This window comes from Calidris pugnax, unplaced genomic scaffold (assembly GCF_001431845.1).
Source record: "Calidris pugnax isolate Ruff unplaced genomic scaffold, ASM143184v1 scaffold75, whole genome shotgun sequence".
Taxonomy (NCBI): Eukaryota; Metazoa; Chordata; class Aves; order Charadriiformes; family Scolopacidae; genus Calidris; species Calidris pugnax.
The window spans coordinates 1,452,961-1,468,510 of NW_015090908.1; the positions used below are offsets into that span (position 1 = coordinate 1,452,961).

The 15,550-nt window shown below is 45.9% G+C and overlaps 1 protein-coding gene across 1 annotated transcript in view; it reads left to right on the top strand.

The window, feature by feature from the left end:
• Positions 1-15,550, top strand: part of HDAC4 (histone deacetylase 4) — a 283,789-nt gene that overhangs the window by 123,440 nt on the left and 144,799 nt on the right. Inside the window, exons 4-5 of the mRNA XM_014949239.1 lie at positions 1,608-1,758; positions 7,309-7,429. Coding sequence (XP_014804725.1) covers positions 1,608-1,758; positions 7,309-7,429 — 272 coding nt within the window. The remainder of the gene's footprint in view (positions 1-1,607; positions 1,759-7,308; positions 7,430-15,550) is intronic.

Consider the following 15,550-nt stretch of genomic DNA (forward strand, 5'->3'; position numbering starts at 1 on the left):
GGAGCCTCCTCTTCTCCAGGCTGAACAACCCCAGCTCCCTCAGCCTGTCCTCGGAGCAGAGGTGCTCCATCCCCCTGATCATCCTTGTGGCCCTCCTCTGGACCCTCTCCATCAGGTCCATGTCCTTCTTATATTGAGGGCTCCAGACCTGCACACAATACTTTAGCACGTATCTTGCTGGAGAAGGACACAAATGAAGTTGGGAGGTGGTAAATCTCAGTTTTAGCTTTTTTTAAGAAAAAAACAATTTTTAGTGGAACTGGAAGGAGAAGCCCTGCACCAGGGTGAAGTACCTTTTGCAAGCCCCATGGAGATCCCTTCACACCTAGCCAAGCTGCAAGCTGCTGAGACTGGTCATTTTTCATCTGCTTTTCCACAGCCTGGCTTGCTCCTGGCTGGCTGTCAAGATGCAGATCCCTGGCAGAACCACACCCCCCCGACTCAAAAATGGGTTGCTCTGGGTTGGGAAGATCCACGCCAAGTTCCCCAGGAGGTTGTTGTGTTCATGCACGTCTTCCAGGTGCTGGGATGTGGAGACCCAAGGGAGGACTTCCACAGTGGATGAGGGCAGAAGCCTTTGGTGCTTCAAGTCTTGAACATCTCATTTCAGGAAAGCTTTGCAAATCTTGACCTTAATTAGGCAGCTTGTCTCTCGTATCCTCCTGTGAATGTGTGTCCAGGGTACATTCTTCCTTGAGAGATTTTTGTTTTGGTTTGTTTTGGTTTTTTTCAAATGAGGAATAAATTCTTTTTTTTTTTTTATTTAGTCTCAGAAGCAGGTGGTGATCACGCCCCTAAAGCAGCTGGTGCTTTTGTATTGAGCTTGGGGTGTGAGGTTTGCACAGCATTTGATGAAGTTAAAAAGATAGAGTTGTCCCAGTCCAAGGGAGCTCCTCTATATGCTTAGAGAGAGAGTGGGACTTTTGGAGAAACCAAAGTACAAAGTCATATAATTTCAGGCAAGGGAACTGAGCTGGTCTTTCCAAGTCCACGTTGATAATGGTGTATTTTGCTGCAAGAGCCTCACTTGGGGAGCTCAACAATACTCCTTCAGCTCAGGATTTGTACACAGTGAACCTGTGAGTATTCACAATTAAGGTGTCCTAACAGGGTTTGACTTCAAACAGACGATGGAGAGCAAATGAAGGTCTACCTGGAGTAGCGTAGGACCTGGGCACCAGACTCGGGCAGGGCAGCAGTGGTGACAGAGAGAGCTTGTGGAGCAGAAGCGGGGACCCAGCAGCAACGTTCTTTGGCAGCAACAAAGTGGTCGGGGAAGCAGCTGTCTATCTGGGCAGAAGCTTTTCATCTGCTTTCTCAAATTAGGTGCTTTCTGAATAGGATGGTTGTGCTTGTAGAGAGAGAGTGTGCCCTGAAGCCTGGAGCACACAGCACCTATGGCTTAGGGTAGGTGCTTTACTGCCCTAGAAGTGTCCCTGTGGGAAGGGAATTGTGGTTCAGGAGCCTCTAGAGGAAGAAAACACCATTTTTTTCCCATTTCCATGAATTAAGCAACATTATTGTCATCTTATAGCAGCTTCTGGTTCAGCTGTGGGAAATCTGACAGTGTTAATTTGCTCTTTTTCCCCTCAATCCCTTCACCGCAGCAGCAACAGGAGATGCTGGCCATGAAGCACCAGCAGGAGCTGTTGGAGCACCAGAGGAAGTTGGAGCAACACCGACAGGAGCAGGAACTGGAGAAACAGCACCGAGAGCAGAAACTTCAGCAGCTAAAAAACAAAGAGAAAGGAAAAGAGAGTAAGTATCAAAAGGTGACTTGTTTCAGTGATCACAGGTAGGGCAGATGAATGGAAGCCCTAAAGCAGCTTTCTAAAGCTGGAGAAACGTTCATGGTCGCCTCTCGACGGAGCTCAGCTGCACGGGGAGCTTATGGAAACCATGAGGAGGTATTGAGGGTGAGAGAGAAACGTATTTCTCTGCTTTATCTTCATTTTTGTCTTACTAAATGTCGTTTCAGCGTTTTTCAAAAGGAAGCGTATCGTCTCTTTACTTGATTTAACATTTTTTGAAGTATTTTTGGCAGCATTCCCAATAGAGTCAGAATATTAAGCCCATAAAATACACCAGATGCACGCTGCGTTTCTTGTTCTTTTACTTCTCTTAATTTCACTCTTTTAAGATGTAGGCGAGTTCTCAGTTCTGAGCTTTAGAGTGTTTTCGTTCAGAAAGTGCTTCTTTCATGAGGTTACAGATTGTGGTTGGCTTTCCCTGATGTCATTATGCACTTCACGAGATTCAGTGGAATGATTACGGCCTCACAAAATCCCCTTATCAAAAACACTTTGGTTGCTTGTTTGGTTTTTCTTTTAGAAGTGAATGGGAGGAAAAATACCTCGCCAAGTTGTACTATCAACTCATTAGGTCTTCATTTCAAATGGAATAAAAAAGCCTGTGATGAAAGAAGTGGAGAGGGCTGAAGAGCACCAGCAGAATGGGATGCTGTCTGGGGACCAGGAATGACATAAAGATCCAAGAAGAATTTTTCTAGTAGGAGAGGACTGGGGTCTAGGAGACTCAAAAAAAAAAAAAAATTCCCACCGAAGGTTGAATTCCCTACTCCATTCCTCTGCACCTTGCAGTGGCAGAGCTTAAGCTGCAGCCAAAGTGAGGGAACACACAGACCTACACCAATATCTTCACAAACCGGTTTGTAAGAGGTCCATCATGTCTGAATTTCACTGAATTTTAGAGTTGGAAGGGACCATAGAGATCATCTAGTCCAACTCCCCTGCTGAAGCAGGATTGCCTAGAGCTTGTCAGAGCATGTTACTCAGGAGCATCCAGGCGGGTCTTGAAAATCTCCAAGGAAGGGGACTCCACACCCTCCCTGGGCAGCCTCTGCCAGGGCTCTGCCACCCTCACCCCAAAGAAGTTCTTCCTCATATTGGAGTGGAACTTCCCATGGTCCAGCTTGTGCCCGTTGCCCCTCGTCCTGTCACTGGGAACCACTGGAAAGAGTCCAGCTCCATCCTCCTTGAATTCACCCTTTAGATACTTGTCAGCATTGATAAGGTCTCCCCTCAGCCTTCTCTTCTCCAGACTAAAGAGCCCCAGCTCTCTCAGCCTTTCCTCATCAGGGAGATTCTCCAACCCCTCCATCATCTCTGTTGCCCTACGCTGGACCTCCAGCAGGTCCACCCCTAACCTGTACTGGTGCCTGACATTTTTCTTCCCCAGGTGCAGGACCCTACACTTTTCCCTTTTGAACTTCATGAGGTTCTTCCTTGCCCAGCCCTCCAGCCTGTCCAAGTCTGGCTGGATGGCAGCCCTCTGGGGTGTCAGCCACCCCTCCCAGTCAGACCACCAAGTCTGCGTGGTTTTGCCTTTGGGTTTTGTTCCTTTTCAATACTAGAAAGACCAAAGGATCCAAATCTCCTTAAAAGAAGCAGTTTTCAACATTCAGGAGAGAGAAAATGCAGGTTGGCTGCCACGGGTGATGCTTTCTGGTGTTCTCTGGCTGGTTGGTGCTCTTTTCCCCCGTAAAGGTGGTTGGTTCAAACTGGATGAAAGCTTCAAGCCTTTCCACCTCACCCCGCTGTTCTCATCAACTGTTGATATTGTACCAATGTTTTTCTAGGCCCCTCTGCAAAACTGCTACCTGGCTAGTCTCACTAAAGAAGTTTGCAAAGAGATAAAAATGCCTCTGTAGAACGGCAAAATTATCGAAGCACCTTTTGGCTGAAACACAGAGGTGTAGGAAAAAAACCCAGAATTTGGGGACGTTAAGTTGAAGATCCTGTTCCCATGGCTACAGTTTTATTTTTGAATTACTTTTATTTAAGTACTACAGTGTACAATCATTGCAGCACCTCAGCTCTTAAGAATACTTAAGTTATTTTTCTCACATGAGAAAATTTTGCGAAGCGCAACACGTCTAAATTGGTCCTGATCTGAAATATGAAGAGTGTGTGATAGGTGTAGAGCATATTCTCCCTTCTTCCTCCATCGCTGTAAGCCCAAATATATTGGTTTGTACGTTTTAGAAGGCAGATCCAAAATCTGTTTATCATAGAATCATAGAATTGCCCAGGCCGGAAGGGACCTCCAAAGGCCATCTAGTCCGACCCCCCCGCAGTCAGCAGGGACACCCCCAACTAGACCAGGTTGCCCAGGGCCTCGTCGAGCCTCTCCTTGAATATCTCCAGGGAAGGGGCCTCAACCACCTCCCTGGGCAACCTGTTCCAGTGCTCCACCACCCTCACAGTGAAGAACCCTCTCCTCATCTCCAGTCTAAATCTGTTCCCCTCCAGCTTGAAGCCATTGCCCCTCGTCCTGTCACTGCAGGCCTTTCTAAACAGGCTCTCCCCAGCTCTCCTGGAGCTCCCTTCAGATATTGGAAGGCTGCTATTAGGTCTCCCCGGAGCCTCCTCTTCTCCAGGCTGAACAACCCCAGCTCCCTCAGCCTGTCCTCGGAGCAGAGGTGCTCCATCCCCCTGATCATCCTCGTGGCCCTCCTCTGGACACTCTCCATCAGGTCCATGTCCTTCTTCTATTGAGGGCTCCAGACCTGCACACAACACTCCAGGTGAGGTCTCACCAGAGCAGAGCAAAGTGGCAGAATCCCCTCTCTGGACCTGCTGGCAACGCATCTTTTGATGCAGCCCAGGATGGGATTGGCCTTCTGGGCTGCAGCTGCCCACTGCCTCACTGTCATAAAGATGTCACAAGCATCACTTCCACAGGTGTAGTCTGTCTTCCTCCTTGTGGGCACGGACCATTCAGTCCCTTGCTGCTTGGGCAGCCTTGGGCATGGCTTGTCTTGGACTTTCTCCTACAAGTGGCCAGCTGTGATCAGCCCCCACCATCATGCAGGGCTTTCTCCTGTTTATTTCCATGTGTTCTACTCCTCTGCTCTTGTGTTGTGCAGCCTCCTCCTTCCTGCAGGAGCTTGGTCCTGCTTCTGCCCTCCCTTCTTCTCTCCCTACTACCCCCACCTTATCCCATATCCAGATACTATTGGATCCTGTAACAGTATGTAACGGGCACAAACTTGAATGTAAGAAGTTCCCACCTCAACATGAGGAGGAACTTCTTTCCTGGGAGGGTGGCAGAGCCCTGGTGGACAACAGGATGCCTGTGAGCCAGCAATGGGCCCTGGTGGCCAAGAAGGCCAACGGCATCCTGGAGTGCATCAAGAAGAGTGTGACCAGCAGGTGGAGGGAGGTCATCCTGCCCCTCTGCTCTGCCCTGGAGAGGCCCCATCTGGAGCACTGGGTCCAGTTCTGGGCTCCCCAGCTCCAGAAGGACAGGGAACTGCTGGAGAGGGTCCAGCAGAGGCCTACAAAGATGATGAGCGGCCTGGAGCATCTCACTTACGAGGAGAGGCTGAGGGACTTGGGGCTTTTCAGTCTGGAGAAGAGAAGGCTGAGGGGGATCTGATCAATGCCTATAAATACTTAAAGGGAGGGTGGCAAGAGGATGGGGCTGGTCTTTTTTCAGTGGTGCCCAGGGACAGGACAAGAGGAAATGGGCACAAACTTGAATAGAAGAAGTTCCACCTCAACATGTCTCCTTCTCTGGAGACATTCAAACCCACCTGGACACGTTCCTGTGCAACCTGCTCTGGGTGGACCAGCTTTGGCAGGGGGTTGGACTAGATGATCTCCAGAGGTCCCTTCCCACCCCATGGGATTCTGTGACATCTTTACTGGCTATTGCACAGTGCTTCTGCCTGTGCAGTTCTTCTGCTTTGGACAGTCTGACTCTCCAAAATTACCCAGTATGGCATATTAAACAGGAGTCAGATTGTTTGGTTTTTTCCCTTCTGATCTTTCAACTCAAAGGTCAAGAGCTGAGTTATGGTCTTGCATGACAGCTCGGCTCTGGCATCACCCGGGGAAGGGGAAGCCTGCACATCTTTCTCTTGTTAAACATATACAAGGCCTTTTGGCTTCATATTAAAAAGGAATAAATCCCTGGGGAGCTTTCGTAAATCTCAAACTCCAAAAATGTTTAGCTTCAAGTCTTCCAAATAATGTCAGATTTATCCAAAACTTACACAACACAGTCACGTTTGATTATTTTAAAGGTGCTAATAGATAAAAGGTGACACGTTTGGAGAGAGAGAAGGCCTTTCAGCCTGAATTTGTCACCTATTTTGGTCTGGCTTGCTGTACTCGTTAGAATTTATTTCCAGCTTGTCACTTGAACTTCCTTTTGGGGTACACACCGAACCTCCGTTTATAGAGCTGGTGAGAAACACGGGGCTCCAGAAAAGTGACTTTTCAAGCTTTTCCATGCAGCTTCAGCAGTGGTTGAACAGTATCACCTCTTCAGTGCTCCCTAGAAATATTGCAGTTTTCTTATCTTGGAAAGGTCCAAAAAACTGTTTCCCCCGTCTGTCAGATGTCCCTGCTGAGTAGGAGCCAGGAAACAAAAGATCACCCTGTCGTATTTTCAGTTTTCATTCCCAGTGGAGGAGAGAGTTTTCCTGGCCTTTTTTTCGTCTTCTTGTAGCCCAAATAATTTCCTTTGGAATTCTTCTTTTACGCCACGGTATAAGATGAACCATCATTTTCCACATGTTCTGCTTACCAAACCTTCTGTGCATTGCTCCATCAGGAGCTCTGCCCGTGGGTCTCTTCTGTCAACTGAATGATCATTTTAATCCATCATCGCTGTAAAATGTGCTGGTCTCTGTTGTGGAGGAAGTAATGATTAGAAATTACACAGTTGACATTTTAACTCCGCGCTACAAAATCACCGACTTTCCTCTTTAAATGTTAGATTTTATGTTTGAAGAAAAAGATTGCACGCTTGTAAATGAATTGGAATATTATGCAGGTCTTACTGTACACAGATACTTTGGAACAAAGGTCCCTATTTACAAGAGTTTCCAAGACAAAATCTACATATGAGACATTCGTCTCATTCCCCTTCTGCTTGCAGATGTGACATTTAAAAACGTGAGTGTACACAAAACCCTTTTTCTTAAATACCTTTGATTAAAAGAAAGCTGGAATACCTAGTACAAGTCCTTTATTCTAAGTGTACTTTTATTCAAGTGTAAAACTCCTCTTCAGAAATCTTTCACGGTGAAATGATAAATCTCTGATTAAATCTCTGTTTTCAAACATGAGTTGTGATTATATGCAAAGCTAAAGAAAAGAAAAAAAAAAAAAAAAGAGAGAGCTCCTTACTGGAGATACTTTGTTCTTTTCTCTTTGAAATAAAATTTCTTCTTTTGGACTGGAAATCAAAGATTTAATCCCGAATCTTTTTTAGAAGTTTAAATTCTTTAAAGTAGGTGAATAAACGGCCTTTTTTTTTTGATTTCTGACATTTCAGGTGCCGTGGCAAGCACGGAAGTAAAGATGAAATTACAAGAATTTGTCTTAAATAAGAAGAAGGCATTGGCACACCGGAATCTCAACCACTGCATATCCAGCGATCCTCGCTTCTGGTACGGGTAAGTGGTGCTGGCCTTGTCTTTACGATTCAGCCGGTGCCACCTTTTTTTTAAAGTCGGTGGAGATGTGGGGAATAGACTTCAGTGACAGAACCAGGGTTTGACTTTGCTGCACGATACCAAAAATTGCATTTTTCGGCGGGTTTCAGTGCGAATAATTTCCGTATCTTCCGTGACGGTCACAGGATTTTTGTGAGTAGAGGTCTTTGCTGTCATTTTTAATTCAGGATCATTCAACCTCGCGAGTTCTACCACCAAGACCAACCTAAGTTCTGTAGCTTTTCACCCAGGATTTTCTCCTGCCAGGTGTTATAAAACTTGAACTTTAGTAAAACGGAAGAATTGCTTTTTTTTATGCTTAGTGAATTGCAACTCAGGATAATTGCGCTAGTGTTACGTTTAAAGCCTTTAATGCTTCTTTCAAAGTTGGAAGTTCTGTTCATGTGGCTCTTCCCTGTAAACTGCTGGAAACACCAAGTGCATCCTGTCTGCATTTCTAATTCCAATTGCCCCGACATCTACATTTTCAACTGGAAATTTTCAGCTGTTGGTCTCAAGGAAACCCAAATGTCATGTGGGGTGAGAAGGTAAAAGCCGATGTGATAATGACATGGAAACAGAGAGTGACTTCTTTGATCAGTTCAAATGCACCAAAGAGCAAATATAAACGAGGGTATTATTAACAAGGCACAAGTTTCAGTTCCAGATCTTCACTCCTTCGTCGTATAAAAGAAAATCCAAAAAATTTGAGATTTGAAAGTGGAGTTTGAAAACTTCCACTATTACAATTTTGGGAATACCTTGTGAAATTTGTGTTTAAGCTGAGTGTCTGACAGTATTTTAAGTCTTAAGAAATTAACATACATACAGGGATGATGAGGTTATAGCCAGAAGATGTTTCCAAGTTCAAGAAACTAAGCTGAAATTAAATTTGAAAGAGATCCCAGCTGTAGCTGGCTCGTTACTGGCTCATAGGCCAGTACAAGTAGAGTTGGCAGAAAAATTCAAACCTTATTCCAGTAGGGTGAGACTGAGCAGTTTTAGTACATCTCTGAAAAATCTAATCTGAGACTTGAAAATTGTATGGTTATGGCACTGGCTAAAGTAGTGAAATATTGTTAGTTTATGCAAAGATAATATTTAAGGCCCACTAGGTCAGTATCAAGGATACTAGAAGAAATAGGAGAAACAATTTCAGTCAAGACAACTGATTTTTAGATCAGTTTAGATAACTGCTTTTTTAGAATTTTTTTAGATCAGTTTTTATCAACTTAGATAACTGATTTTCCACTGTTCTTAATTGAGACTCATCAAGAAATTTGGGGATTTTATTAAAGGCAGTTTAAATCTCTCACAGCCACTAATTTCTCAAAGTTTTTTTTCCCAGTTGGTTAAATACCAGTTAATGCAAAAGTGGTATAAAGTTGATTAGAATTACAGATAGTAAATAAGTCCTTTCTTCCAAAACCTAAACCTTTGATTCTCTGGCCCTAGAGAAACCTGGCATAGAATTGCCATCAGCGGTGAATTTAAGAAAGAGAAAAATAAACTTGGGAGGGATCTGAATTCCATATGTTTAGCACAGTTTTCAATGAGCTGCCATTTTCACCAAGAATCCAGCATTCAGAGATGAATTTGAAGAGCAAAGGTCTGTAATATCCCTGTGTGTTACAGGGCCAGGGGGAACGGAGGAGGTTATTCAGTCATGGTTTAAGGTTTCAGTATGTTTCCCTCTTTGTTTTAAGAGAACTTTCTGAGCACCAATGTATTGTGTAGGTTTATTGTTAATCAAAGTATCTTCTGTGATGCTCCAGGGATGCCAGAAGGTAGAGAAAACATACAAGCTCTTGTGCAAGGGGCCACCCTTTTCCATACGGATTTAACAGGCTTGCCATCTCCTCCTCCTCCTCCATATTTATTCATATGGCATCTTATAGGTTACCAGTTCAGTTGCAGAGATATTTTATGTTAGCACCTATTTCTGATGTGATTCAATTGGATGGGGTTTGACTTCAACGCACACAAATGAGGCTTACAGAAGGTAGACTGGTGCACAGAGATATTTTATGTTAGCACTTGGATGGTGTTTTTATTTTATGTTAGCAATTGGATGGTGTTTGACTTCAACGCACGCAAATGAGGCTTACAGAAGGTAGACTGGTGCTCCTACTGTTAGCAGGCAAGTCAATTAAGTGGTAACAGCTGCTGGAAGAGTCTTTTAAATGACACACCTGCTTTTAAGCACTTCCTTTGGTCTCATTAAGGTTTGTGAATTTATTTTTTGTTTTTTTAAATTGAAAGCATTAATGGGAAAAAATGGATCTCCCAAGGGTTTTGAACACCACTAGAGTTCTGCATCAATGGCTGGGATATGAAATATGTTCCACTGGCATGGAGGTTTAGACTGGACATGAGGAAACAATTCTTCACAGAGAGAGTGGTGGGGCATTGGAACTTTTATGTTAGCACCTATTTCTGATGTGATTCAATTGGATGGGGTTTGACTTCAACGCACACAAATGAGGCTTACAGAAGGTAGACTGGTGCTCCTGCTGTTAGCAGGCAAGTCAATTAAGTGGTAACAGCTGCTGGAAGAGTCTTTTAAATGACACACCTGCTTTTAAGCACTTCCTTTGGTCTCATTAAGGTTTGTGAATTTATTTTTTGTTTTTTTAAATTGAAAGCATTAATGGGAAAAAATGGATCTCCCAAGGGTTTTGAACACCACTAGAGTTCTGCATCAATGGCTGGGATATGAAATATGTTCCACTGGCATGGAGGTTTAGACTGGACATGAGGAAACAATTCTTCACAGAGAGAGTGGTGGGGCATTGGAATAGGCTGCCCAGGGAGGGGGTGGAGTCCCCATCCCTGGATGTGTTGAAGAGTCCTTTAGATGTGGTGTTGGGGAATATGGTGTAGGGGAGAACTTTAGAGTAGGGTAGATGGTTGGACTCGATGATCCTGAGGGTCTCTTCCAGCCTAGATGATTCTGTGATTCTGTGAAATAGCTGTCCTTCCCCTGGCCCTTTCTCCACTGAAAGTGCTTTTGCCTTCGGTGTCTTGCATCTGTTTGAGCTTCATCCAACTTGTTTGGGGTGAGGGTGGCAGAGCCCTGGAACAGGCTGCCCAGGGAGGGTGTGGAGTCCCCTTCTTTGGAGATTTTCACGACCTTACTGGATGCTCCTGAGTAACATGCTCTGACAAGCTCTGGGCAATCCTGCTTCAGCAGGGGAGTTGGACTAGATGATCTTTATGGTCCCTTCCAACTCTAAAAATTCAGTGAAATTCAGTGCTGGTGCAACGTGGAGTCTTTATGCCCAGTGAATCTTCCCTAATTAATCACTGATGTTAAAGGGCATTGTCTCACGCACACGTGCGGATCGACCCTTGGGATGAAAAGGGTGACCAGTTTTAGAGGTTTTTGCAGAATAAAATCACAGTCCAAAGGATCCACTAAACAAAAGAAAGGAGCTTGGTGATGCTCAGTAATGTTTCTTGGAGGCTTTCACAGAGGTCTGGCTCCGTCTTCAGCTCTGTGCCATTCAAGCCACTTTGGAAACTCTGTTTAATATATGCAGCTCCAGTCTGTATGTAATTGTTTAAAATAGCTTTGTGGACTATAATTTTCAGATTACGTTGATGATAGGCTACAACAGAAGAGGTTCCCTTCAATGTCATTGTCAGACTGTCCCTCCTGGGGATTCTGAACCCGCTGGACAGCCCTGTCCCCAGGAGGTTTTGCTCTTGAAGATACTTAACACAAGGGAGAGTGGCTTAGAAGGAGCAGGGACAGAGCGTGTCGGGCTGAGAACACAGGGCTGTTGTTTCCCTTGGGAAGTAGCCATTTAATGTGGTAGCAACCAGGAAAGGGAGTTTCACTGAGTGTTGGCGTGGTAAGGGGGTAGAGAGGTAGGATTGTGCACAAAATTATTCCAATCACAGAATGATATGGGGTTGGAACGGACCTCTGGAGATCATCCAGTCCAACCCCCGGCCAAAGCAGGGCCACCCAGAGCAGGTCCCACAGGAACGTGTCCAGGTGGGGTTTGAATGTCTCCAGAGAAGGAGACTCCACCACCTCCCTGGGCAGCCTCTGCCAGGGCTCTGCCACCCTCACAGGAAAGAAGGTCCTCCTCATGTTGAGGTGGAACTTCTTCTATTCAGGTTTGTGCCCATTTCCTCTTGTCCTGTCCCTGGGCACCACTGAAAAAAGACTAGGCCCCATCCTCTTGACATCCTCCCTTTAAGTATTTATCAGCATTGAGCAGATCCCCCCTCAGCCTTCTCTTCTCCAGACTACAAAGACCCAAGTCCCTCAGCCTCTCCTCGTAAGGGAGATGTTCCAGGCTCCTCATCATCTTTGTAGCCTCTGCTGTCCCCTCTCCAGCAGTTCCCTGTCCTTCTGGAACTGGGGAGCCCAGAACTGGACCCAGTGCTCCAGATGGGGCCTCCCCAGGGCAGAGCAGAGGGGCAGGATGACCTCCCTCCACCTGCTGCTCACACTCTTCCTGATGCCCCCCAGGATGCCATTGGCCTTCTTGGCCACAAGGGCCCATTCCTGGCTCATGGGCATCCTCTTGTCCACCAGGACTCCCAGGTCTTTCTCCACAGAGCTGCTCTCCAGCAGGTCACCCCCAACCTGTCCTGGTGCAGGGGGTTATTCCTCTCCAGGTGCAGCACCCTACACTTGCCCTTGTTGAAGTTCTTCAGGTTCCTCTCTGCCCAACTCTCCAGCCTGTCCAGGTCTCTTGGTATAGCACGTACATAGGTGTTTGCAGTCTTTGTACACAAAACATTCTAGCACAGATACGTATGTTTGAATAGATATTCAGTTTACGTTGCCTGAATACTTGTGAAGTATCATGCATGCTTTGCTGTGCACATGGGTTTTTGAAGGACCTCAGAGCTCAGAGAATAGGGGATGTGTTATGGAAGGTATGTATTTTCAGGAATGCCTGCAAATTCAATATAGTCTATAATTTCATGCCTTTCAAGACCTCTGAAATTCTTGAGCGGGCGTGCAGACCAGGGCATTGTGCTCAAAGCAGCAGAGGGTGGTGGATCCCAGATCTCGGGCAGTGTAATATATTCCTCTTTGTGGAGTTAAATATCTGTCATTCAGCAGCCCCAAAGCACATCTAAACAGGCCCTTTGAGTTCCTGCAGGGTCTGTAACAAAGTGATGAAAATAGCTTCAATATACACGATTGTGCAGCTTAAGTCATGATTTAAAAAAAAAAAAAAAGAAAGAAAAAGAAAAAGTCTATGGCTTGTTTAGGCAAGAGCAAAAAATGTCATTGTGTGACGTGGTGGGTTTGAGGGCTCTTGGCTTGCAGCATCTGGGCTTCCTGTCCATGAAACATCTCTCTGTGCTGCCTTCCCGTGGCATGAGCTGATCCCGGCAGAGAAAGTGACTTCTGTGTTTGGGAAGGATTCAAATATTTCATAGAATGGTTAGAGTTGGAAGGAACCTTAGAGATCACCCAGTTCCAACCCCCCTGCCCTGGGCAGGGACACCTCCCACCAGACCAGGTTGCTCCAAGCCCCATCCAGCCTGGCCTTGAACCCCTCCAGGGATGGGGCAGCCACAGCTTCTCTGGGCAACCTGTTCCAGTGTCTCACCACCCTCACAGCAAAGAATTTCTTCCTGGTATCTCATCTCAATCTCCCCTCTTCCAATGTAAAACCGTTCCCCCTTGTCCTGTCACTGCACTCCCTGACAAAGAGTCCCTCCCCAGCTCTCCTGGAGCTCCCTTCAGATATTGGAAGGCTGCTCTAAGGTCTCCCTGGAGCCTTCTCTTCTCCAGGCTGAACAACCCCAGCTCTCTCAGCCTGTCTCTCATAGAGGGATGTGCTCCATCCCTCTCATCATCTTCATGGCCCATAGAGGGATGTGCTCCATCCCTCTGATCATCTTCATGGCCCTCCTCTGGACCCATTCCAACAGGTCCATGTCCTTCCTGTGCTGAGGACTCCAAAGCTGGACACAGAGCTCCAGGTGGGGTCTCCCCAGAGCAGAGCAGAGGAGTAGAATCACCTCCCTTGACCTGCTGGCCACACTTCTCTTGATGCAGCCCAGGCTGGGGTTGGCTTTCTGGACTGCCAGCACACACTGCCAGCCCATGTTGAGCTTCTCATCCACGAGCACTCCCAAGTCCTTCTCCTCAGGGCTGCTCTCCAGCCATTCTCCACCCAACCTGTATTTGTGCCTGGGGTTGCCACGTCCCAGGTGCAGGACCCCACACTTGGCCTGGTGGAACTTCATGCGATTTGCATGAGCCCACCTCTCCAGCCTGTCCAGGTCCCTCTGGATGGCATCCCTTCCCTCCAGCGTGTCGACCACACCACGCAGCTTGGTGTCATCAGCAAACTTGCTGAGGGTGCACTCTATCCCACTGTCCATGTCTCCCGCAAAGATGTTGAACAGCACTGGTCCCAGTACTGACCCCTGAAGAACACTACTTATCATAAGCTTCCACTTGGACATTGAGCTGTTGACCACAACCCTTTGAGTGTGGCCATCCAGCCAGTTCCTGGTCCACCGAGTGGTCCGTCCATCAAATCCATGGCTTTCCAATTTAGAGACCAGGATGTCGTGCGGGACGGTGTCCAACGCTTTGCAGAAGTCCAGGTAGATGACATCAGTTGCTCTGCCCTTGTCTACCAAGGCTGTTTTTCAGTTTGGTTCTATCTGGATTTCAGGTGATGATTAAACTGTGCACGCACGTGGGCATTTAATGTAAAAGAGTACATGGTGTGCCTGAATGCTGAGGGAACAAACAAATGTGTAAGAACCCGGAAAATGATGATGCCTGGATGTTGAGCGAAGTTTGGAATATAAAAGGGGGAGGACTAGGAAGCCACAGTGAGTCACACCGCTTGGGAAGAACAGGGGGGGATAGAAAGCTTTGATGTAGGTGTCCAAATAAACTTCTCAGAGCTTTTTTGTAACAAAATCATGTAGAAAATCAAGGCGGTTTCCTGACGTTTCGTTAGCCCCTGGTTTTTTTGAAGGGTGTAACTTGTAGTGGAATTGATGCTAGGTGTCTCACCAAACAAGCCTACTTCTGCTTTGAGCTTTCAGAACACACTGCTCAAGGAATTGGATAGATGGGGTAAATTTTCAAATTGGAATGGCCCATTTTGTTTCCTTAAAGAACCTTTTGTAGAGGAACATGTTTTAACCAAGGTCTCCAAGAACGCCCAGTTATTAAGCAGTGTAAAATTTCAAATCTTCACTTGTGCTCGCTTCTGTTGTCCCACGTTCTCTGGTATTTTTAAGAAGGAATACGGGGTTAAATTCCCTTTGCTTAAACTTAAAATGTAAGATTTGTTTGATAGCAATATGGCTGTCACCTGCATTGCTAAATGAGTTATTCTGTTGATATAGCTACTCTAAGAGGCACAGTTTGGAGACTTCTCCAAGTCTGTACTGGTCGGGGTTGTGAGAGCTCCTGAGAAATGGCAAAGCTGGGCACAAGTCATTAAGTAGGAAAGATGCAGCCAACAAACTGGTAGGAGGCTTCGAAAACTCATTCATTATTTAATATCCTTAGCAAACAGACTGTAATTTACTTCCAGCAGCCTGCTCAAACAAAGCTATAAATTATCAGCTTCGAGAAGTTAATCTGGAAAGGTGTTGAGTACTTGGGGTTGGGAGGCAGTGAAGCAGAAGGCCACCTGTGCAGCATGGCTGCTGTCAGCCAACTTAAACATGTGTCATCTGATGTCCTCATACTTCAATTTTTTTGTTTCATCTTTGTCTGCCGTGACTGGGTTTTACTCAACGAAGGGAAATTTTTCATTCCTGCTACGGTTGAGGGGGTAGGACTTAGCTTCAGGGATATGACTTACCAAAACCCAGCCCGAGTGCACGCTTAAAATGATATTCATGGTTAAATGCCTTCATGAATCGAGTTATACTCAACAGGTTAATTCTTATACTAAAAGTTAAGCATATATTCACTTACAGAATCACAGAATCACAGAATCTTCTAGGTTGGAAGGGACCTTAAAGATCATCTTGTCCAACCATCAACCCAACTGACAAAAATAGACACCCACACAACAAACAAGGAGCATCATCACTAAACCAGACCTCCCAGCACTACATCAACCC